Raw genomic sequence first — 25,285 nt, 5'->3', positions numbered from 1 at the left:
GAGCACTGTGTGCAGTTCTGGTCACCACATTATAGGAAGGATGTGATTGCACTGGAGGGGGTGCAGAGGAGATTCACCAGGATGTTGCCTGGGATGAAACATTTAAGTTATGAAGAGAGGTTGGATAGACTTGGGTTGTTTTTGTTGGAGCAGAGAAGACTGAGGGTCGACCTGATCGAGGTGTACAAGATTATGAGGGGCATGGACAGGGTGGTTAGGGAGCAGGTGAAGGGTCTTTCGCAAGAGGACATAAGTTCAAGGTGAGGGGCAGGAGGTTTTGGGGGGATGTGAGGAAAAACTTTTTTACCCAGAGGGTTGTGACAGTCTGGAATGCACTGCCTGGGAGGGTAGTGGAGGCGGGTTGCCTCACATCCTTTAAAAAGTACCTGGATGAGCACTTGGCACGTCATAATTTTCAAGGCTATGGGCCAAGTGCTGGTAAATGGGATTAGATAGGTAGGTCAGGTGTTTCTCACGTGTCAGTGCAGACTCGATGGGCCGAAGGGCCTCTTCTGCACTGTGATTCTGTGATTCCTCAGATCAGGAGACCAAAACTGCACACAATATTCTAGGTGTCGTCTCACCAAGGCCCCTGTATATTTGCAGCAAGACATCCCTGCTCCTGTACTCGAATCCTCTGGCTATGAAGGCCAACATACCATTTACCTTCTTTACCAACTGCTGCACCTGCATGCTTCAGTGACTGGTGTACGAGGACACCCAGGTCTCATTGCACATTCCCCTCTCTCAATTTATAGCCATTCAGATAATAATCTGCCTTCCTGTTTTTGCTACCAAAGTGGATAACCTCACATTTATCCACATTATACTGCATCTGCCATACATTTGCCCACTCACTCAGCTTGTCCAAATCACACTGAAGCATCTCTGCCTCCTCCTCACAGCTCACCCTCCCACCCAAATTTGTGTCATCTGCAAATTTGGAGATATTACATTTAGTTCCCTCATCTATATCATTAATATTTATTGTGAATAGCTGGGGTCCCAGCGCTGATCCCTGCGGTACCCCACTAGTCACTGCCTCCCATTCAGAAAAAGACCCGTTTATTCCTACTCTTTGTTTCCTGTCTGCCAACCAGTGTTCTATCCATCTCAACACACTACCCCCAATACCATGTGCTTTAATTTTACATGCTAATCTCTTATGTGGGACTTTGTCGAAAGCCTTCTGAAAGTCCAAATAAACCACATCCACTGGCTCCCCCTCATCAACTCTACTAGTTACATCCTCGAAAAATTGCAATAACTTTGTCAAACATGATTTCCCTTTTGTTAATCTATGTTGACTCTGTCCGATTCTGCCACTGTTTTCCAAGTGCTCAGCTATTAAATCTTTTATAATGGATTCTAGAATTTTCCCCACTACCCACGCCAGGCTGACTGGTCTATAATTCCCTGTTTTCTCTCTACCTCCCTTTTTAAATAGTGGGGTTACATTAGCTACCCTCCAATCTGTAGGAACTGCTCCAGAGCCTATAGAATCTCGGAAGATGACCACCAATGGATCCATTATTTCTAGGGCCACTTCCTTAAATGCTCTGGGATGTAGATTATCAGGCCCTGGGGATTTATCGGCCTTCAATCCCATCAATTTCCCCAACACCATTTCCCTACTAATACTGATTTCTTTCAGTTCCTCCCTCTCACTAAACCCTGTGTTCCCCAACATTTCTGGTATGTTATTTATGTCCTCCTTTGTGAAGACAGAACCAAAGTATGTATTTAGTTGTTCAGCCATTTCTTTGTTCCCCATTATAAATTCCCCTGTTTTTGACTGTAAGGGACCTACATTTGTCTTCACCAATCTTTTTCTCTTCACATACCTATAGAAACTTTTACAGTCAGTTTTTATGTTCCCGCAAGTTTACTCTTATACTCTATTTTCCCCATGTTTATACCTTTCTCTCTTGCCTCGTCTCTACTCTGGTTTACCACATCTTCCCAAATTTGATCCTTTGCCCCTACTATTCAATTTAAAACCCTCTCTACTTCTTTAGTTATGAAGCTCACAAGAATACTAGTCCCAGCACAGTTTGGGTATAGACCGTCCCAACGATACAGATTCCACTTTCCCCAATACTGGCGCCAATGCCCCACAACCCGGAACCCACTTCTCCCACACCAGTCTTTGAGCCATGCATCCATTCCTCTAATCTTATTTGCCCTATGCCAATTTGCATGTGGCTAGCTAATAATCCAGAGAATTACTGCAGATGCGATGGGCTGAATGGCCTCTCTCTTCAGCATAACCTTTCCATGGTTCTATAGTTGTACCTTTGAGGTTCTGCTTTTTAATTTGGTGCTCAGAACCTCCTTCCTCGTCCAGCCTGTCTTTGGTACCTACATGGACCACAACAAAGGACTGAATCGGTTTGGCTTGAGTTGAGAAACAGAGGGAGAACTGTTTCATTGTTGGGAGTTTTTACAGAGCCCCAAACAGTGAGAAGGAGATAGATGAGTAAGTTTGTTGGAAAATTTCAAAGGTGTTTAACAAGAAAAAAGGAGCAATAACAGGAGATTTAAATTACCTCCTACTCAGGAAAATCACAGAGCTCAGGGGAGGAATGGTGAAGACTCCTGTCCAGATGTGGAGGAAGTGTCGTCAGTTGCTATAGCTTGTGCTCTGTGTTACAGAACTTGAGCAGCAGTTGGAGTCACTGCTGACCTCCGCGAGGCTGAGTGTCTCATGGAAAGCACGTTTATAGATGTAATCACTGCGTAGTTTAAAGTTGTGCAGGCAGAGAAGGAATGGGTAACAACCAGGCAGTCAAGGAGGAGCAGGCAGGTAGTCCAGGAGTCCCCTGAGTGCATCTCACTCTCCAACAAGTATTCAGTTCTGAAGACTGATGAATGTGATGGTTTACCTGGAGGGTGCAGCCAGAGCCAAGCTCGTGGCACCACGGTGGGGCGGGGGTGGGGCGGGGCGGGGGTGGGGCGGGGGTGGGGCGGGGGGGCTCAGCTCCACAGGGGGTACAAGGAAGACTGGAAAAGCAATAGTGATAGGTGATTCGATAGTATGGGGAACAGAGAGACATAAGACATAGGAGCAGAAATTAGGCCATTCGGCCCATCGAGTCTGCTCCGTCATTCAATCATGGCTGATAAGTTTCTCAACCCCATTCTCCCACATGTCTGCTGCCACAGATGTGACTCCAGGATGGTTTGTTGCCTGTCTGGTGCCAGGGTCAAGGATGTCCCTGAGCAGCTGAGGGGGAGGGTGAACAGCCAGAGGTCGTGGTCCTTTTCGTCATTTTTTGCTGGTTCTGGAAATCTGCCCAATCCTCTGACCAACATTAATCTTTGCAGATTATCAGTGTTTCTTTCAATTTGATATGCTCCTTAACTTCCTCATTAGCTACGGATAATACAACCTTCTCAAAGAGCCTTCCTTTCACACTGAGATAAATCTTTTCTCAGAATTATTAAATATCTCCTTTAGAGTTGGTCACTGCACCTCTACTCTGCTACCTTTTAACCCACTTTCCCAGCTCACTTTAGCCAACTCTGCCTTCATACTCTCATCATTACCTTTATTTAGGTTTCAAACACTGATCATGGACCCACTCTTCTCCATTTCAAAGTGAACATGAAATTCCATCATGTTATGATCACTGTTACCTAGAGGCTCCTTTTACTATGAGGTTATTGATTAATCCTGTCTCAGTGCACATTACCAGGTCTAGAATAGTCTGCTCCCTGGTTGGCTCTAGAATGCACTGCTCTAAGAAACTGTCTGAAAACACTCTATGAACTCATGGCCAGGATTTTCCATTTGTCGGGGGGCAGGGAGAGCGGGAGCGGGCGTGGATCCGATCGCCACCCACGTTCGGGTCCGCTCTGTAATTTTACGCGGGTGGGCCCTGTCCCGCCCAGTGTATTTGCCGACTCCCATGGATAGCGGGAGTGTGTGGACAGCTTTTGTAGGCTGTTCACAATGGCCAGTTCCAGGCCGCAGCAGGGGGAGTAGCTGAGCAGGCCAGGCTGCAGGGTCAGCCCCAGGAGCAGGGCCAGGCTGCAGGGTCAGCACCAGGAGCAGGGCCAGGCTGCAGGGTCAGCCCCAGGAGCAGGGCCAGGCTGCAGGGTCAGCCCCAGGAGCAGGGCCAGGCTGCAGGGTCAGCACCAGGAGCAGGGCCAGGCTGCAGGGTCAGCCCCAGGAGCAGGGCCAGGCTGCAGGGTCAGCCCCAGGAGCAGGGCCAGGCTGCAGGGTCAGCCAGTGGGGGGGCCAATGTGCCCCTCGTTTTTCAGATGACAGCCTTGCTGCCCTCCTCGAGGAGGTGGCCGCACAGGGGGAGGTGTTGGTTCCCCAGGATGGGAGGAGGAGGCCCCCCCCATGACGAAATGTGCCTGGGAGGAGGTGGCGGAGGTGGTGAGATCCCGGGACGGGGTGTGGGTGCACCTGGATCCAGTACCGTAAGCACTTCAATGATTTGTTGCCCTCTGGTGAGTGCCATGTTAGCATTGGGCATTTAACCCAGCAGGTAGCCTTACCCTCTGAGGACCCCCTCCCCACAAAGTCTCACTGTGGTGACTGCATTGAATCATGTTGGGCATTTGTTGCACTCTGGGTGGGCAGGCAGATAGTGCCCATGCTTAGATCAGCCTCAGTGGATCATGAGGAGACGGGTTCTCCCCCGCACCATTTGTTGCTCTTAGTCACACACGACTAGTCTGGGGGCAGCCTGCAGGAGATGCAGCTCGGCGCACACTCAGAACTCCAGCACATGTCCTATTCACGGTGAGGAGATTGTGGAAGGGGAGCCTCAAGGTCTCGTGGCCAAGAACCATCTGCTGCCCTCGACGCTGCACCGAGTTGCGCCTCCTTGCTAGGGGAGGAAATACCGAGTGGTTCCTAAAGTGATGGACGCAGCATGTGTCCAAGGGGGTGGTGGGGGGTTGGGATCAGACGGACTATCTTTGTCTGAGTGATCAGCAGCAGCGGGGAGAGGAGGCACTGGAGGCCTCAGATGCCCCAGTCTGGTTGGGGTGGGCCGTGCACCAACAGAGTCCATGTGCAATTTGCCCTAATCAATGCTCGTCTCTCCTTTTCAGGAGAAGAATACTCATAATGCGTCCAAGCTTGTGAGGACTGGAGGCGGCCAGGCACAACTCTCCTCATTAAACCGCTTCGAGCAGGAGGCCGTTGACCTGGAGAGGCGCCATGCCCCCAGGTCAACTGGTGTCAGTGAGGCTGGGGTGGAACAGCCAGGTATTTAAGGCCAACATTGAGATCCGCATTGTCCTCCCAACAGCCATAGTCCTGATGAATATTAAATTAGTTATTGTTGAAACATTGCTTGGCCATTGGTTCTGGAAGGATGAGCACATAATGATCCGGGGGACAGGGATGAAGTTTGTCAGTGTGTGCATGCGAACTGATCCACTGACCTTGTCCTTCCTTTCAGCATCATCGGAGCACGACTGGGAGGAGGACCAGGGGCCCTCCTCTCACATCTGAGGGGACTGAAGTCTCACCAGTGTCACACCATTTCTGCCAGGCAGGCACCAGCACAGATACTAGCACCTCGGTGGGAATTCGAACATTGGCTAGTGTCCCAGGGCACAGCGGTGAGGGCACTTCGCATTCGCTGAAGGAGCTGGCAGAGACAGAGAGTGCCCATGGTGCCAGCAGCCGGAGGACTGCAGGGGACCAGGCACATGCTCAGTCGGTGCCTGATGATGTCCCTCTGGAGTTGTCTGCGACGCAGCAGCTGCAGGAAATGCGGCCGGGCGTGCGGGAGCATCTGGGTAGGATACATGAGGCTGTGCTTGGCTTGGTCTCCGTGGTGGTGGAGTCCACGTGGAGTATCAGTGATGCAGTGAGCCTCATGTCCGAGCGCCATGTGTCCTCCATGGAGAGAGTGCTGACTCTCATGGAGAGGCTCCTCCAGGAGACCCGTCAGGGCTTCCTGGGGATGCGCTCGGACCAGCAGCCCTCACATCGGCACTGACCTCAGCTGGTCAGTGCCAGTGTGGGAGATGGTGTGAGCTTCAAGCTTCCCAGCTTGGTGCCCATCCATCCACGGTGAGCAGGGAGGTCCGAAGCGATTTCACGTCGGTGCAGTAGCTGCCTGGTGTCTCTGTGGGCTCCTCTCAGGGCGCTCCGGATGAGGGCAGCAGCTCCTCCGCCCCTCTCCCAGTGACCATAGCATCCGGTGAGGCTGCGGTGACTGGGGAGGTACCAGCTGTGGAACTGGCAGATCCCTCCCAGGCGGGGCCAGCACAGGCTCCACGGGCCAGAGGACGACCCCCAAGGTCATTGAGGACAACAGGACAGCAGAGTCAGCAGGCTGGCTCAGATACCACTCCCAGCGATGGGGCAGCACCAAGACGTAGCACCCGGAAATGAAAACATAAGGCACCTTAGGCACACCACGGGTTTCTCACTAGTGCTTTTGTGTTGGCCAAGATTAGGTCCTTATAAGAACTAAGAGCAGGAGTGGGCAATTCAGCCCCTCGAGCCTGCCCCGCCATTCAATATGATCATGGCCGATCTCATTTTGGCCTCAACTCCAATTTCCCACCCTCTCCCCATAACCTTTCAACCCGTTACTAATTAAAAATCTGTCTATCTCCTCCTTAAATTTATTCAGTGTCCCGGCATCCACTACACTCTGAGGTAGTGAATTCCACAGATTCACGACCCTTTGAGAAAAGTAATTCCTCCTCATCTCTGATTTAAATCTACCAACCCTTAGCATAAAACTAGCCTCTTGTTCTAGAATGCCCCACAAGGGGAAACATCCGCTCCACGTCTACTTTAGCATCTTATATACCTCAATTAGATCTCCTTTCATCCTTCTAAACTCCAGCAAGTATAGGCCTAAACTGCTCAACCTCTCCTCATAAGACAAGCCCCACATCTCTGGAATCAATCTAGTGAACCTCCTCTGAACCGCCTCCAGTGCAACTACATCCTTCCCCAAGTAAGGGGACCAAAACTGTGCACAGTATTCCAGGTGCGGTCTCACCAATGCCTTGTACAGTTGCAACAACACTTCCCTATTTTAAAACTCTATTCCTTTAGCAATAAATGCCAAAATTCCATTTGCCTTCCTTATTACCTGCTGTACCTGCATACTAGCTTTCAGCGATTCATGCACGAGGACACCCAGACCCCTCTGCACTGAATCATTCTGAAGCTTCTCTCCATTTAGATAATAAGTCGCCTTTTTATTCTTCCGACCAAAATGGATAACCTCACACTTATCCACGTTAAACTGCATCTGCCAAATTTTGGCCCATTCACCTAACCTGTCCATATCCATTTGTAAATTTCTTATTTCTTCTTGCAACTTACTTTCCCACCTATTTTGGTGTCATCTGCAAATTTAGCTATAGTACCTTCTATCCCTGAATCCAAGTCATTAATATAGATTGTAAATAGTTGGGACCCAAGGACCAAAACCTGTGACGCCCCACTAGTTACAGCTTGCCATCCAGAAAAAGACCCATTTATCCCGACTTTCTGCTTTCTGTTGGTTAGCCAATCCTCTATCCAAGCTAATATATTACCCCTAACTCTGTGTGATCTTATCTTGTGTATTAATCTTTTGTGTGGCACCTTATCAAAGGCCTTCTGGAAGTCCAGATATACTACATCTACAGAATCCCCATTATCCACTTTGCTTGTCACATCTTCAAAGAACTCTAGCAAATTAGTCAAACACGATTTACTCTTCATAAAACCATGCTGACTCTGATGGATTGCATTTTGACTTTCCAAATGCCCCATTACTACTTCTTTAATAATGGATTCCAACAATTTCCCAACGACAGACGTTAAACTAACTGGTCTATAGTTTCCTACTATCTGCCTCCCCCACTTTTTGAATAAGGGCGTTATATTAGCATTTTTCCAATCCACTGGAACATTCCAGAATCCAGGGAATTTTGGAATATTTTAGCCAATGCAGCCACTATCTCCACTGCCACTTCCTTTAAGACCCTGGGATGTGGGCCATCAGGTCCTGGGAACTTGTCACCCATTAATCCCAATAGTTGCTCAGTACTTTTTCTCTAGTGATGGTGATTGTTCTCAGTTCCTCCTTCTCTATAACCTCGCACTACCTGTTACTATTGATTTCTTTTTGATTGTTTAAACTATTGTTTAATATTTGTGATAACTTCTGATTCACACATTAAATGCCTGATGTGTCACCATGGCTGAGGGTGCCTCATTTCTCCTGCATGTGTATGTTTAAGAAAAGTGTCATCAGTGTTTTTTTGGACATTTACCTTTATGTACAAGCCCCTTAGTTCCTGCTGATGATTTTGCACTTTGGTGTCGAGTATCGAGGCGGCAACCCAGGCTGGTCCTGCTGATCCATCTGTGTTGTGCTAGCTGAAGGTTTGTTGGATTAAAGCCTCCCCGGTGTCCCTGCCTCCTTGGTGTAGTCCTGGGTCAGCATCTACACCCTCAGCGTTCCCCTGTGCTTCCTCATCCTCGGACTCACTGCTGGACTCATCGTGTGCAGCCGCAGACAATGTGTCTACGTCTTCATCGTCCACTGCATCCCCCCCTTTCCAGCGCAAGATTGTGGAGAGTGCAGCATGCAACCACTATCACCGAGACACGATCTGGGGGTACTGGAGTGCGCCCCCTGAGCAGTCCAGGCATCGGAAGCGCATTTTGAGAAGACCGATGGCTCTCTCCACCACAGCCCTTGTGGTGCCCTGGCTCCTATTGTACCGCTGCTCAGCTTCTGTTCTTGGATGGCGGAGAGGCGTCATGAGCCACCTTCTGAGGGGATAGCCCTTGTCACCCAGCAGCCATCCATCCAGCCGGGCAGGAGCACTGAAGAGCCTCGGCACCTGGGAGTGTCTGAGGATGTAGGCGTTGTGGGAGCTGCCTGGGTACCTTGCACAGACTTGTAGAATCTGTATCCTGTGGTCACACACTATCTGCACGTTCATGGAGTGGGAGCCCTTCCTGTTGATGAAGGCACCGGGCTCACCCGCTGGCGCCTTGATGGCCACATGTGTACAGTCTATAGCACCCTGGACGCGGGGGAAGCCAGCAAAGGCCACGAAGCCTCTGGCTCACTGTGTCTGACTTGCCTGGTCCCAGCGGAAGTGGATGAAGGTTAATGCCCGTCTGAACAAAGCGTCTGTAACCTGCTTGACACGAGTGTGTACAGTTGATTGGGAGATACTGCAAAGATCACCCCTGAGCTCTGGAAGGAACCAGATACAAAGAAGTGGAGGGCAACTGTGAGCTTCAGAGCCGCTGGCATGGGGTGTCCACCCACACAGTTAGGGGAGATCTCAGGGCCAATCATCTGACAGATATATTTGACTGTCTCCCTTGACAGTCGGAGCCTCCTTCGGCACTGCACCTCAGACATATTGAGGTAGCTGCTTTGCTGCCTGTAAACCCTGGCAGCAGGATAGTGGCGTCTTCTGCAGCCCCTTCCACCTTGGACAACCTCTTGGCCCTGCGCCCCTTATTCCTGCGCCTGGCCTCCCAAAGGTGGCTCCCCTGGAGGCTGAATGTGCACTCCTGGCCTCCTCCTCCTTCTAGCCCTCCCTTCCTCCTCAGAGGAGCTGCCTCCAGTGGACAGATCAGATCCCATACCCAGGCTAAGGGGAGGCTTCCTGAAGCCTGCAGGCCTGAAAAAGATTCCTCACTGCAGAGTGCTGACCTGAAGGTTAAGAGTCCAGAAAAAGCAGTTGGGATGTGTCCTGAAATACTGCAGATCACACTGACAAGTTTAAAAAACTTTCTCCAATAAATAATCCACAAAGCAGATTGACGACCCCACTGAGCCCTCTTATCCCGCCCGTGGGTTATTGGAAATGTCTCCTACCCGCCTGTGCGTTGCGCCCGTGCGCTGAGCTGAAGATCGCACGGGCACCCAAAAATCGGTGTCGATTGAAGACTAAAGGGCCTTAATTAGCCCGTTAATTAATGGCGGGCGCGTGTCGAACTTCATCGCTCGCCCGCCCAGTGAAATATCACGATGGCGCGAGGTGATATCGGGACACTCGCCCGACATCACCGTGTGTCATTTTACTCGTGGACATGTGGGGCCCGCCCTCCGCACGTCAAACTGAAAATTCTGCCCCATGTTCCAGGCCAATCTGATTCGTCCAATCTACATGTAGATTAAAGTCACCCATGATTATTGCGGTACCATTCTTACCCCATTTATTTCTTGCTGTGTTCTCTGTCCTATAGTGCAACTGCTGTTAAGGGCCCATAAATGACTCCGACAAAACATAGAACCATAGAAAAGTTACAGCACAGAAGGAGGCCATTCAGCCCATCTTGTCCATGCCAGCCCGAGGACACCCAGGTGCCTTTTCTAATCCCACCTTCCTGCACCCGGCCCATAGCCCTGCAGCTTACAGCACTTAAGGTGCAGATCCAGGTACTTTTTAAAAGAGTTGAGAGTTTCTGCCTCTACCACCAACTTGGGCAGCAAATTCCAGACACCCACTACCCTCTGTGTAAAAAAGTTCTTCCTCATGTCCCCCCGACACCTTCTGCCACTTATCTTGAATCTATGTCCCCTGGTTCTAGAATTCTCCACCAAGGGAAACAATTTTATCCTGTCCACTCAATCTATTCCCATCATAATTTTGTGCACCACAATCAAGTCACCTCTCAGCCTGCTTTGTTCAAAGGAAAATAACCCCAACCTATCCAATCTCTCCTCATAGCTACACTTTTCTAACCCTGGCAACATTCTTGTAAACCTCCTCTGCACTCTCTCCAGAGCTATTACGTCCTTCCTGTAATGTGGTGACCAGAACTGCACACAATACTCCAGTTGTGGCCTCACCAGTGTTTTATACAATTCCAACATTATATCCTTACTTTTATATTCTATACCTCTGCCAATGAAGGAGAGCATTCCACATGCCTTCTTTACAACCTTGTCTACTTGAACTGCTGCCTTCAGGGACCTGTGTACTTGTACACCAAGATCTCTCACTTCATCTACCCCTCTTAGTATATTCCCATTTATTGTGTAATCCCTGTAACTGTTTGACTTCCCTAAATGTATGATCTCACACTTCTCTATGTTAAATCCATCTGCCACTTTACCGCCCACTCCACCAACCCATCTATATCGTTTTGGAGATTATGGCTATCCTCTACACTATCCACTACTCGACCAATCTTTGTGTCATCTGCAAATTCCCCAATCATGCCCCCCACATTCACATCCAAATCGTTAATATATAACACAAACAGCAAGGGTCCCAACACCGAGCCCTGTGGAACACCATTTGAGACAACTTTCCATTCGCAAGGACATCCATCGACCATTACCCTTTGTTTCCTGTTACAAAGCCAACCTTTTATCCAGTTTGCCACATTACCCTGAATCCCATGGGCCTTTACTTTCCTGACCAATCAGCCATGTGGGACCTTGTCAAATGCCTTGCTAAAATCCATGTGCACAACATCCACTGCACTACCTTCATCAACCCTTCTTGTCACTTCCTCAAAGAATTCAATCAAATTTGTGAGGCAAGACCTTCCTTTAACAAATCCATGCTGACCATCCCTGACTAGTCCATGCCTTTCCACATGACAGTTAATCCTATCTCTCAGGATTGATTCTACTAATTTGCTCACCACTGATGTAAGAATAACTGGCCGATAATTGTTTGGCAAACGACCTCTTAGCTTCACTATTATTTATCTCGACGTTGTTACATGTCTGCAACTTCCTGAACTCTCATTACTGTTAAAGCCCCTGTGCCAGTATTTGTTGCCCATCACTAATTACCCTTGTTCAGAGGGCATTCATGAGTCAACCTGGAGTCACATGTAGGCAAAACCAGGTAAGGATGGCAAATTTCCTTCCCTAAAGGGCATTAGTGAACCAGATGGGTTTGTTTTATGACAATGGTTTCATTGTCATCATCAGATTTCAAATTTAAATTCAAATTATGGCATCTGCCATGGTGGGATTCTAACCCAGGTCCCCAGAGCATTACCCTGGGTCTCTGGAATATTAGTCCAGAGACAATTACCACTATGCAACCACCAACCACATGGGCACACTGTAGAGGGAGATTTACTCTGTATCTAATCCCATGCTGTACCTGTCCTGGGAGTGTTTGATGGGGACAGTGTAGAACCATAGGACATAGGAGCGGAATTTAGGCCATTGGGCCCATCGAGTCTGCTCCACCATTCAATCATGGCTGATAAATTTCTCAACGCCATTCTCCCGCCTTCTCCCTGTAACCTTTGATCCCTTTACCAATCAAGAACCTATCTAACTCGGTCTTAAATACGCTCAATGACCTGGCCTCCACAGCCTTCTGTGGCAATGAATTCCATAGATTCAGCACTCTCTGGCTAAAGAAGTTTCTCCTCATCTCTGTTCTAAAAGGTCTTCCCTTTACTCTGAGGCTGTGCCCTCGGGTCCTAGTCTCTTCTACTAATGGAAACATCTTCCCCACATCCACTCTATCCAGGCCTTTCAGTATTCTGTAAGTTTCAATCAGATCCCCCCTCATCCTTCTAAACTCCATCGAGTATAGACCCAGAATCCTCAAACGTTCCTCATTTGCTAACCCCGTGCTGTGCCTGTCCTGGGAGTTTTTGATGGGGACGGTGTAGAAGGAGATTTACTCTGTATCTAACCCCGTGCTGTGCCTGTCCTGGGAGTTTTTGATTGGGACGGTGTAGAAGGAGATTTACTCTGTATCTAACCCTGTGCTGTACCTGCCCTGGGAGTGTTCCATGGGGAGAGTGGAGAAGGAGATTTACTCTGTATTTAACCCCGTGCCTTACCTGTCCTGGGTGTTTTTGATAGGTCAGTGTAGAGGGAGCTTTACGCTGTACCTAACCCCGTGCTGTACCTGCCCTGGGAGTGTTTCATGGGGAGAGTGGAGAAGGAGATTTACTCTGTATCTAACCCCATGCCTTCCCTGTCCTGGGAGTTTTTGATGGGTCAGTGTAGAGGGAGCTTTGCTCTGTATCTAACCTCGTGCTGTACCGGTCCTGGGAGTGTTTCATGGGGACAGTTTAGAAGGAGATTTAATTTGTCTCTAACCCCGTGCTGTACCTGCCCTGGGAGTGTTTGATGGGGACAGTGTAGAGGGAGATTCACCCTGTATCTAACCCCGTGCTTTACCTGTCCTGGCTTTATTCGATGGGTCAGTGTAGAGGTAGCTTTACTCTGTATCTAACCCCGTGCTGTACCTGTCCTGGGTTTATTTGATGTGTCAGTGTAGAGGGAGCTTTACTCTGTGTTTAACCCCGTGCTGGACCTGTCCTGGGAGTGTTTGACGGGGACAGTGTAGAGGGAGCTTTACTCTGTATCTTTCTCTGTTCTGCATCTGTCCTGGGAGCGTTTGATGGGGACAGTGTAGAGGGAGATTTACCCTGTATCTAACCCCCTGCTTCACCTGCCCTGGGAGTGTTTGATGGAAACAGTGTAGAGGGAGCTTTACTGTGTATCTAACCTCGTGCTGGACCTGTCCTGGGAGTTTTTGATGGGGACAGTGTAGAGGGAGCTTTACTCTGCATCTAAGCCAGTGCTGTGTACCTGTCCTGGGAGTGTTTGACGGGGACAGTTTAGAGAGAGATTTACTCTGTACCGAACCCCATGCTGTACCTGTCTTGGAGTATTTGATGGGGACATGTGAAGGGAGTTTTACTCTGTACCTAACCCCGTGCTGTACTGTCCTGGGAGTGTTTGTTGTGGACAGTGTAGAGGGAGCTTTACTCTGTATCTAACCCCGTGCTGTACTGTCCTGGGAGTGTTTGTTGTGGACAGTGTAGAGGGAGCTTTACTCTGTATCTAACCCCCTGCTTTACCTGCCCTGGGAGTGTTTTGTGGAAACAGTGCAGAGGGAGCTTTACTCTGTGTCTAACCCCGTGCTGCACCTGTCCTGGGAGTTTTTGATGGGGACAGTGTAGAGGGAGCTTTACTCTGTATCTAACCCCGTGCTGGACCTGTCCTGGGAGTGTTTGATGGGGACAGTGTAGAGGGAGCTTTACTTTGTATCTAACCCAGTGCTCTGCTTGTCCTGGGAGTTTTTGATGGGTCAGTGTAAAGGGAGCTTTACTCTGTATCTAACCTCCTGCTGTACTTGTCCTGGGTGCACTTGGTGGCTCAGTGTCGAGGGAGCTTTATTCTGTATCTAACCCTGTACTGGACCTGTCCTGGGAGTTTTTGAAGGGGTCAGTGTAGAGGGAGCTTTACTATGTATCTAACCCTGTGCTGTACTTGTCCTGGGTGCACTTGATAGGTCAGTGTAGAGGGAGCTTTACTCTGTATCTAACCCCGTGCTGTACTGTCCTGGGTGTGTTTGATGTGGACAGTGTAGAGGGAGCTTTACCCTGTATCTAACCCCCTGCTTTACCTGCCCTGGGAGTGTTTTATGGAAACAGTGCAGAGGGAGCTTTACTCTGTATCTAACCTCGTGCTGTACTGTCCTGGGAGTGTTTGATGTTGGCAGTGTAGAGGGAGATGTACCCTGTATCTAACCCCGTGCATTAACTGCCCTGGGAGTGTTTTATGGGAACAGTCTAGAGGGAGCTTTACTGTGTATCTAACTCTGTGCTGTACCTGTCCTGGGAGTGTTTGATGGGGACAGTGTAGAGGGAGCTTTACTCTGTATCTAACCCCGTGCTGTACCTGTCCTGGGAGTGTTTGATGGGACAGTGTAGAGGGAACTTTACTCTGTGTCTAACCCCGTGCTGTACCTGTCCTTGGAGTGTTTGATGGAATGTATTTCGGCTCCCCCAGCCTAGTTTTACTGGGTTTAAAAACATGGGGCCCTTATTGAGGGGATACTTGTTACTCTGGGATACTCCTGTGTCCTTGAGGTGACAGTTACTAACACACTTATCAAACGCTTATTATACTTACTCACTGTTACCCATATACAGGAGAACTCTGCGAGGACCGAGGAAAGGAGTTTGTGTCATGTGCGAATCACTGTCCGAGGACCTGTACTGACTTATGGGACCATGTGGAATGTCTGCAGGGAACATGCAAACCTGGTATGTCATTTCCAGATAACTGCACCGATCAGGTCGGCAGGCTGTACGAGATTGTTACAGGCAGACTCCAGGTTGTTTCGGGAGACAGGATCCCCATTGGAGCTGTGCTGATAGAGTGTGGGATCGCCTGGGCTCTCATGAATACTGAATTAACAAAATTTCATTCCACTCCTTTTTCTCTGGATGTCAATGCTTTCATCACCCTGATCCACTCTCTGAAATCTGCCGTCTTTCACTTTGCACTTTGCAATCCCAGGATGTGAGTCTGTTGGAGCAGGTTTAAAGGGCTGAATGGCCTACTCCCTCTCCTATTTATTATGTTCTTACCTGTCTGTCTGACCTTCGATATCTCCCTGCAGGTTGTCGGTGCCCCAAGGGTCAGTTGCTGCAGGATTCACAGTGTGTGTTGGAGTCTGACTGTCGATGTGGATTACCCAGTTCAAACCACACTGTGGAATATCAGCCGGGAGGCCGGATCCCAGCCCCCTGTGGAAACTGGTATGTTTGTGCTGCTTGTCCAGATTTCTATCATGAACATGAGAACATAAGGAATAGGGGGCAGGACTCGGCTACCCTTGAACCTGCTTCTATATCCCACACGAACATTGACTCATCTTTTACATCAACTGCACTTTCCTGCCCACCCCACAAATCCCTTAACTCCCTTAGTGTCCAAAGATCTATTGATCATAATCTTGGATATATTCAACGATGAAGCATCCACAACCCTCAGGAGCAGAGAATTCCAAAGATTCATAACCTTTTAAGTGAAGAAATCTTTCCTCATCTCACTCCTAAATGATTGCTCCCTTATCCTCAGATTCTGCCCCTGTGTTCTAGGTTCCCCAACCAGCGGAAACAATCTCTCAGTATCGACGCTGTCAAACCCTCTAAGAATTTTATGTTATGATGAGATCATCTTTAAACTCCAGAGAATTTAGGCCCAATTTACTCAATCCTTCCTTGTAGGACAACCGTCTCAAGCAGGAGTCAGGCACCACCCTCGACACCCACCTGGACAGCATCGGCCAATCAGAGGCCAGCAGCTCTCCAGTAATGGCCAACCAGAGGCCTGTAGCTCCCCAGTACCTGCAGCACCACTGGGAGCCATGGCCACTGCTGGTATTACACTTGGGCCTTCACTACAGATAGAGGCAGGATCCCTGGAGAGAGGCAGGGAGAGTGGGATGGAGGTCAGGGAAGGTTAGGGGGTAAGGGAGTTGAAAGCAAGGGCAGGGGCATATCTTACCGTGCCCCCGTCCCCACCGCTTCCCAATGACAGATCCCTCAGCTGGGCAGATGGTGCCTGAACAGAATGGTGCCCCGTCTAACCCACAGGCTGGTCACCAGGGTTTCCTAGAGTGACCTTCCCATGCTGGGTGGGACCATACCACTCGACTGCAGGCAAACCTGACTGAGTTTTCTGGGCACTCTTCCTGAATGGCAAGATCCCTGCCCACTGCTATTGGATTTCAGCACCCTCCAAACCCACGACCTCTACCATCTAGAAGGACAAGGGCAGCAGACAGACAGGAATGTCACCACAAGCAAGTTCCACCCAACATGGGATGGTCACCCTGGTAAACCCTCTCGACCAGCCTGTGGGTTTGGTGGGGCACCTTCCTGTTCAGGCAATACTCTGCTGCACAGGGGCTCCCTCAACTGAAAAGGTGGCCTCTGCTTGATCAACTCCTGCTGACATCCCGAACACCACCTCCACCCACCCCAACTCCCACCTGCCTGACTGGCCCCAGCGAGCCCCTGCTCACTGGCTTTTCCACCGTGACTCCTGGCCAGGGACTGATTGCAGTCCCAGCAGCAGCCCAGAGAAGCCCAGCAACTCTTGGAGACAGGACTTCTGCTTCAGGAAGGCGGAAGCCACAACCTCAGGCAACTACTTGTGTGAAATGCAGGCCTTATCGAGGACACAATACTCCAGCACGGGTCTGACCAGTTATTTGTAAAGGATTAGCATAGCTTCATTAGCATAGCTTCATTAGCATAGCTTCATTAGCATAACTTCATTAGCATAGCTTCATTAGCATAACTTCATTAGCTTATCTCGGTTGCTTTTGCACTCAAGGGGGAGAAAGTTGGATAAGTCTCATAAACAGGCACAGAGATCACGATTAACCCCCAATGTAAGCAATGTGCAAATTTCAGGCTGTCCCCTCATTTACTAGATTGCAGAGTGTATCCAGCTCTGAGCGATCTCCTGAGAGGCTACATATTGCTGGGGCCTTTCCAGAATCTAAGGAATTTTGGAACATTACAACCAATGCATCCATTATTTCTGTTATCAGTTCTTTTGAGATCCAAGGATACAGGGCAGCAGGTTCAGGAGACCTGTCAGTCTTTAGTCCCTTTAGCTTTCCTAACACTTTACCTCTAGTGATTTTGATTGTTAAGTTACTCTCTCCCTTTTACATCTTGATTTTCTGCTGTTCCTGGGATGATTTTGTGTCTTTTCCCATGAAGACAGATACAAAATACTTGTTCGAAGTCTCTGACATTTCCTTGTTTCCCATTATTAATTTGTCAGTCTCATCTTTTTTATATTCTCCTTTTCTGGAATCTATTATTAAGGAATGTTAACAATAAACTTGGAAAAGTGTTGGTACAATTAGAACAAGTCAGCTTGGTTTTACCAGAGGGAAATCCTGTTTGACAAATTTATTGGAGTGTTTTGAGGATGTAACTAGTAGGGTAGATAAATGGGGAATCAGTAGATGTAGTGTACCTGAATTTCCAAAAGGCTTTTAATAAGGTGCCTGTTAAGAACTAGAGATAGTTTAAGTAAGTTATATTTGAATTTGTGGGTGTTAGGAATGAGTTTTAGCTTTAAGTTTCAGTTTGATTTGTGTTTCTGTGTTAAGGGAGGAACTTGAGTTTCAGTTTCACTTTAAAAGATGCCTGCATTCTGATGAGGTTTTATGACTCTTGAAGGGAAGTTAAAACAAACACAAGGTAGAAAAGCTGTGCTGTTGCCTAGCAATTGGGGTCCAGAGAGAGGGACCCACAGAGACAGAGAAAAACAGAAAAGTAGTTGGAGTTCAGTTGAAGCCTGGAGCCAAGAGAGGCAGCGGGAACTGCAGAGAGAGCAGCCTTCCCAAAAGAATCGGAAGGACCCAAAGCCAAGGAGTGAGATAGAAAGGAGGGGTTCCAAGAAGACCTTCTAGTCAAAGAAAAGAAGATGATACTGCAGAGGAAGGCTCCAAGCTTAAAGGGAGAAAGCTGCAGGATGCAGAATTAAAGCAGAATAGATTGCGAGAAGCCAGAAGAGCCAATGAGACAGCCAAGTGTTGGTGACTCCTTACTATGGGCATGTAAAGCAGTGGTGTTCTGTTGGTATGGCTGAGTATCTGAGAGACAGTGCATGGAAGGAAGCTTGAATGCACATGCTGATCCAGGAGAGAGGAACATCGAAAGGAGAGTTCGAAATCCTGGAGATGGAGCCTTGTGGAAGGCATCTGAGAGAAAGCTTTGTTTGGGAGAAGATTCCAATGCAAGTTCTTCAAGAGTGGAGATTGGAAACCCTCATGTGAAGGACAGTGCTCAGTGAAACTGGTTGGCTTATGGTGTGGCAGGCATCTGGGGGGAGTTGATGAGGTTCCATAGCATCTGTTTGGGGGCATCTGTCGCTTGGTTTCAGAGTGTGGTGTGTCTGACCACATGTCACCTATTGGTTGAAAAGAGTTGGGTCATGAAGACTCAAAACGTCAACTGTGCTCTTCTCCGCCGATGCTGCCAGACCTGCTGAGTTTTTCCAGGTAATTCTGTTTTTGCCTGAAAGGGTGGTTGAGTCAGAAACTCTCATAACATTTAAGAAGTATTTAGACATTCATTTGCGTTGCCATAGCCTCCAGGGCTATGGGCCAAGCGCTGGAAAATGGGATTAGTGTAGTCAGATCTTTGTCATCTGGTGCAGACACGATGGCCCGAATGGCCTCCTTCTGTGCTGTAGACGTCTATGAATCTAACATCAGAGTATAGGATAGCTTTTGTAACTTGTGTTATCCTTATAAATCTGTATAATATCTGTAAAGGTATAGTTGTGGGTGAAGGAGTATTGTAATATTGTTCATCTTTTCTTGTTTATTAAATGTTTATTCTTTGTTAAAAGTTCATCAGCTGACTCCTGTGACTCTGTTCAGTAGCCGCCCTCCACATTTCTAAACAAAAAAATAAAAGTTAGGGTCTATCAAACTGGGTCCCACCTTGTGATCTGGCTGTTGCAGTAGCAACATCAGCTGGGATGATAAGATGCCCCATGGACGGTTAATAGGCAAGCTAAGGCCCCATGGAATTCAGGGTAATGTGCATCCTGTGGAATGTGGGATGTCTTAGATGCACCATGTCTCCTAGAGAAACATGTCTGCAGGAAGTGTCATCGGCTGCAGAAGCTTGAGCTCCAGGTTTCGTAACTCAACTGGTGGCTGGAGTCACTGTGGTGTATCTACAAGGCTGATTACTATGTAGGTACCACATTTAGGGAGGTGGTCACACTTCAGGTTAAGAGCACGCAGGCAGAGAGGGAATGGGTGACTGGCAAGCGGTCTAAGATAACCAGGCAGATAGTCCCCTGGGTCGATCTCACCCACTAACCAGTTTTCAATTTTGGATGCTGGTGAAGGCGATGGTTTCTCAGAGGAGATCAGCAAGAGCCAAGTCTATGGTACCACGGGTGACTCGTCTTCACAGGAGAGAAGGAAGAAGAGTGATAGGGGATTTGTTAGGGGAACAGGCAGGCATTTCTGCAGCTATAGACATGACTCCACCCTCCCTGCTGCCAGGGTTGAGCATGTCATTGATTGGCTGCAGCACGTTCTTCTGGGGGAGGGTGAACAGCCAGAACTCATGGTCCACGTTGGGACCAACAACATAGGCAGGACAAGGGATGAGGTGCTGAAAGCAGATTTTAGGGAGTTAGGAAATAAATTAAAAAGCAGGATCTTCAAAGCAGTAATCTCAGAATTACTTCCAGTGCCATGTGCCAGTCAGCATAGAAATAGGAGGATTGAGTGATTGAATACGTGGCTGGAGCATTGGTGTAGGAGGGAGGGCATCAAATATCTGAGGCATGGGACTGGTTCTGCAGCAGGCGGGACCTTTACAAGATGGACGGGCTGCTTCTTAGCACGGAGATTCGATAGTGCTGTTGGGGAGGGTTTAAACTAGACTGGCAGAGGGATGAGAACCTGAGATGGAGCTCAGATTAGAGAAAAACAAAACTGGTAACGAAGTAAAAAAGCAGTAAGTGAAATTAGAAAGTAGACGAAACAAAGGTAAGCATTAAATAGGATCAGAATGCAAAATAATGTTTAAAGACAATGTTAAGGACATGCTATCTGAAGACACAAAGAGAGATAAGTGGGAATGATTTAATTGCCATTACAGAGATGTAGTTACAGGGTGACTAAGGCTGGGACCTGAATGTTAACGGATACTCATCATTTAGGAAGGATAGGCAAAAAGGAAAAGGAGGTGAGGCAGCGCTGTTATAAAGGGATGAGATCAGTCCAGATGATCTTAGATCAAAGGATCAAGATGTAGAATCAGTTTGCGTGGAGCTAAGAAACAGTAAGGGGCAGTAAACATTGGTGGGACTTGTTTATAGGCCACCAAACTAATGGTAACATTGGGCATGGTATAAATCAGGAAATTAGAACTGCGTGTACATGTTCAATTTACCTGTAGATTGGGTAAATCTAATTAGCACTAATGCTGTGGAGGATGAATTTTTGGAGTTTGTCTAATTTGGACTTTTTTAAAAATTCAATCAAGGAATGTGAGTCGCTGGCTGGGCCAGCATTTATTGTCCATCCCTAGTTGCCCTTGAGAAGGTGGTGGTGAGCTGCCTCCTTGAACCGCTGCAGTCCATGTGATGTAGGTACACCCACAGTGCTGTTAGGGAGGGAGTTCCAGGATTTTGACCCAGTGACAGTGAAGGAACGGCGATATATTTCCAAGTCAGGATGGTGAGTGACTTGGAGGGGAACTTCCAGGTGGTGGTGTTCCCATCTATCTGCTGCCCTTGTCCTTCTAGATGGTAGTGGTCGTGGGTTTGGAAGGTGCTGTCTGAGGAGCCTTGGTGAATTCCTGCAGTGCATCTTGTAGATGGTACACACACTGCTGCTACTGTGCGTCGGTGGTGGAGGGAGTGAATGTTTGTGGATGTGGTGCCAATCAAGCGGCTGCTTTGACCTGGATGGTGTCAAGCTTCTTGAGTGTTGTGGGAGTTGCACTCATCCAGGCAAGTGGGGAGTATTCCATCACACTCCTGACTTGTGCCTTCCTTGATGGTGGACAGGCTTTGCGGAGTCAGGAGGTGAGTTACTCGTCACAGGATTCCTAGTCTGGAGCAGTACATTGAAGAAACAACCAGCGATCTGGATATTTTATGTAATGTATTATGTAATGAGAAACAGCTAATTCCATAACTTTGCTGTAAAATACCTTTTAGGAAATAGTGACCATAATATATGATATAATTTTACATTAAGTTTGAAAGTGTTATAGGGTCTTAAATCTGAACAAAGGAAACTATGAAGAGATGAGGAGCAAGTTGGCTATGGTGGATTAGGAAAATACATTAAAAGATCTGATGGTAGACAGGCAATGGCTAGTCATAGTCATAGGGCCATAGAGGACTACAGCACAGAAAAAGGCCCTTCAGCCCATTGAGCCTGTGCTGGTCAAACAAGTACCTAACTATTCTAATCCCATTTTCCAGCACTGGGCCCATAGCCTTGAATGCCATGGCATCGCAAGTGCATATCCAAATACTTCTTAAATGTTATGAGGGTTTCTGCCTCTACCACCCTTTCAGGCAGTGAGTTCCAGATTCCCACCACCCACTGGGTGAAAAAATTCTTCCTCACATCCCCTCTAAACCTCCTGCCCCTTACCTTTAATCTATGCCCCCTGATTATTGATCCCTCCAGTGTTTAAAAAAGTATTACATAGTCTAAACAGATATTCATTCCTCTAAATCACAAAAACTCAACAGGAAAGGTAAATCAACCATAGCAACAAAAGAAGTTAAAAATTGCATTAGATTAAAGGAAGTGGTTGCCTGAAAAAGTTGTAAAAACCCAAAGATTGGGAGCAATTTAGAATCCAGCAAAGGAGGACTGAGAAACTGATAAAGAAAGAGCAAAGAGAACACGGGAAGGATTTTTCCCTTGGCGGGCGGGAGCAGTGGGGTAGCCGACCCCTGCCCGCGATCGGGGCTAGACAGCGACTTCACACTGGTGGGCCAATTAAGACCTGCCCAGCGAGAAACAAGGGCGGCAGCACTCAGAGCGCCACTTGTGTGTGGGGGAAGAGGGGTGAAAGGGGGCAGGTGGGAGGTTACAATCGATCAGCCATGATCTTATTGAATGGCAGAGCAGGCTTGAAGGGCCGAATGGCCTTCTCCTGCTCCCAAGTCATATGTTCCTATGAGAAGGAACTTCTCCTCTCACAGAGGTCATTAGCCTGCAGAATTCTCTTCCCGAGAGAGTGATGGTGTCTGCTGGGTCATTGAATATATTTAAAGTTGAGTTAGACAGATTTTTGATCAACAAGCAAGATAAGGATTATGGGAGAACAGCAGGAAAGTGGAGTTAAGGCCACAATCAGTCAGATCTTATTTATTGATTGAACAGGTTCAATGGGCAGAACTTCCTACTCCTGCTTCCATTTCTGATGATGTTATGATTTAACAAACATTCCATACCAAGGAACACATCCAGTGGCAAAGGACAGACTCTCTCACACCTGTCAAGACTTTGGTTTGACCTCAGCATCAGGAAGACAAATGTCATTGTCCAGGATGTTACCACACTGCCATATCAGCATTGACAATGTGACGCTGGAGGTTGTTGATAGTTTCACATATCTCAGCTCCACAATCACCAGCAATCTGTCACTCGATGCTGTATTTAACACACACTTCACAAAAGCTGCAGTTGTTATGTCCAAGCTGAGTAAGAGAGTTTGGGACAACAGCAACCTGACTGAGATCACCAAACTGCGAGTCTACTGAGCCTGCATCCTCAATGCACCCCTCACTGGGGTGAGACCTGAACAGCCTATGCTCAGCAGGAGAAGAGGCTGAACAGTTTCCACCCTCGCTGTCCCAGACGTATCCTCAGCATCTCTTGGCAGGACAAGGTCACGAACTCTGAGATCCTGGAGCGTGCCAATTCCATCAGCGTACACTCATTGCTAAACTAACAATGCCTGTGCTGGCTTGGCCATCTTCATCAGATGGATGATGGCCATATGTCCAAAGACCTCCTGTACGGTGAACTGGCCACAGGGTCATGACCTCCTGGGCGCCCATATCTCTCTTACAAGTGAGATGTGAAGATGGCGGACATTCACACTGACAATTGGGAGACAGTCACTGGCAGCTGTGACCTCTGGAGTCTGACTGTTTGGAAGGGCAGTAGAGGAGGTGAACTGAAATGAAAAGCTCAGCTGGCCAAGCAGAGAGCTCCGAGAGAACAGAGGTCAGAGAATCATGAACCTTCTCAGCCACTGCCTTCCTCAGCAAAGCAGCAGAGGCTGCCATGCCCGAGTGGGGCCCCACAAACAGAGGGCAGAATTTTATGCTGATCGGGCAGGCATGCACCAGACCTGATCAGACGTGAAATCGCTCGAGATGACATTGGGCAAGCGCCTTGTGTGATTTTTCGGTTGGCGTGTGCACAGAAAAATCAGAAGCGCACCCACTGACAATTAGGGCAATTAAGCTCATTAACGGAGCAATTGACTCCGATTTTTCATGGACCATCCAACCTTACGGTTGGCGGGTGGGCGAATCGGCCAGGTGAACTTTACGTTTTTCATGAAGCCTCATCCAAGGGTGGGATGAGGTTTCCGTTATGAAATAAAATAAAAATAAAAATAAAGACCTGTGGGCAGCATTTTTATCATCGATATTTTCAGGTGCCTGGTTCTGATGCTTGGACATTTTTTCTGATTCTTGAAACTTTATTTGATGGTTTTCGGGTCTGCAGCTCCCTGAGGCATCTCTCTGCCTTCAGGAAGCTTTCTCTCAGCACTCGCCTGCACCCACGTTGACATCATCCCCCGCCCTCTTCCTGCCCCCACCCCGACAGCGCTGAGCTATTCAGCGCGCGTTTCATGCTGGCTGACCATTACTTGGCCAGCCAGTGTGAAATCATGGTCCAGGGCCAATTGCAGTTGGCAATCCTTTAACTGGCCGATCCCGGGCCCACCGATCGTGTCCACCGGTGAGCTAAATATTCAGGCCAAAATTTTTTGAGCGCAGAAGGAGGCCATTCGGCCCATCATGTCTGCACCAGATCTCCAAATGAGCAATTCACTTAGTACCATTGCCTTGCCTTTTCCCCATAACCCTGCACATTCTCCCTTTTCAATAATTCCCTTTTGAACGCCCCGATTGAAGTTCACCATAGCCTCCCTGCTCTTGTACTCTAAGTCCCTATTAATAAAGCCCAATTAATAAAGCTTTATTAACTGCTCTCTCCACCTGTCCTGCCACCTTCAATGATCTAGGCACATATACACCCAAATCTTTCTGCTCCTGCACCCCCTTCAAAATTTCACCCCTTATTTTATATTGTCTGTCCATGTTCTTCCTACCAAAATGTATCACCTCACACTTCTCCACATTGAGCTTCATCTGCCACCTATCTGCCCACTCCACCAACTTGTCTATGTCCTTTTGAAGTTACACACCATCCTCCTCACAGTTCACAACACTCCCAAGCTTCGTATCATCCACAAACTTTGAAATTGTGCCCTGTGCACCAAGATATAGATCGTTAATGTATATCAGGAAAAGCAAGGGTCCCAATACCGACCCCTGGGGAACTCCACTACAAACCTTCCTCCAGCCTGAAAAATATCCATTAGCCACTAAGATAAAAGCAAAATACTGCAGATGCTGGAAATCTGAAACAAAAACAGGAAATGCTGGAAAGACTCAGCAGGTCCAACAGCATCTATGGAGAAAAAAAGAGAGTTAATGTTTCAAGTCAGTATGACTCTTCTTCCATTAACCACGACTGTTGGTTTCCTGTCACTCAGCCCATTCCATACCCATATTGCTACTGTCCCTTTTATTCCATGAGTTACATTTGCTCACAAGTCTGTTATGTGGCACTGTATCAAACACCATTTGGAAGTCCATGTATACCACATCAACAGCATTGCCCTCATCAACCCTCCCTGTTAGCTATTTAAAAAACTACAGCAAGTTAGTTAAATATGATTTTCCCTTGGTGAATCCATTTTGATTTCCCTTAATTA

The 25,285-nt window shown here is 48.0% G+C and overlaps 1 protein-coding gene across 1 annotated transcript in view; it reads left to right on the top strand.

Annotated features, from left to right (window-relative positions):
• Positions 1 to 25,285, top strand: part of LOC144672871 (SCO-spondin-like) — a 152,167-nt gene that overhangs the window by 8,323 nt on the left and 118,559 nt on the right. The window contains exons 2-3 of the mRNA XM_078534861.1: positions 14,885 to 14,998; positions 15,358 to 15,496. Coding sequence (XP_078390987.1) covers positions 14,885 to 14,998; positions 15,358 to 15,496 — 253 coding nt within the window. The remainder of the gene's footprint in view (positions 1 to 14,884; positions 14,999 to 15,357; positions 15,497 to 25,285) is intronic.

The sequence above is a fragment of the Cetorhinus maximus genome, unplaced genomic scaffold (assembly GCF_964194155.1).
Source record: "Cetorhinus maximus unplaced genomic scaffold, sCetMax3.hap1.1 HAP1_SCAFFOLD_135, whole genome shotgun sequence".
NCBI lineage: Eukaryota > Metazoa > Chordata > Chondrichthyes > Lamniformes > Cetorhinidae > Cetorhinus > Cetorhinus maximus.
This window is presented reverse-complemented; position numbering and strand designations above follow the sequence as displayed.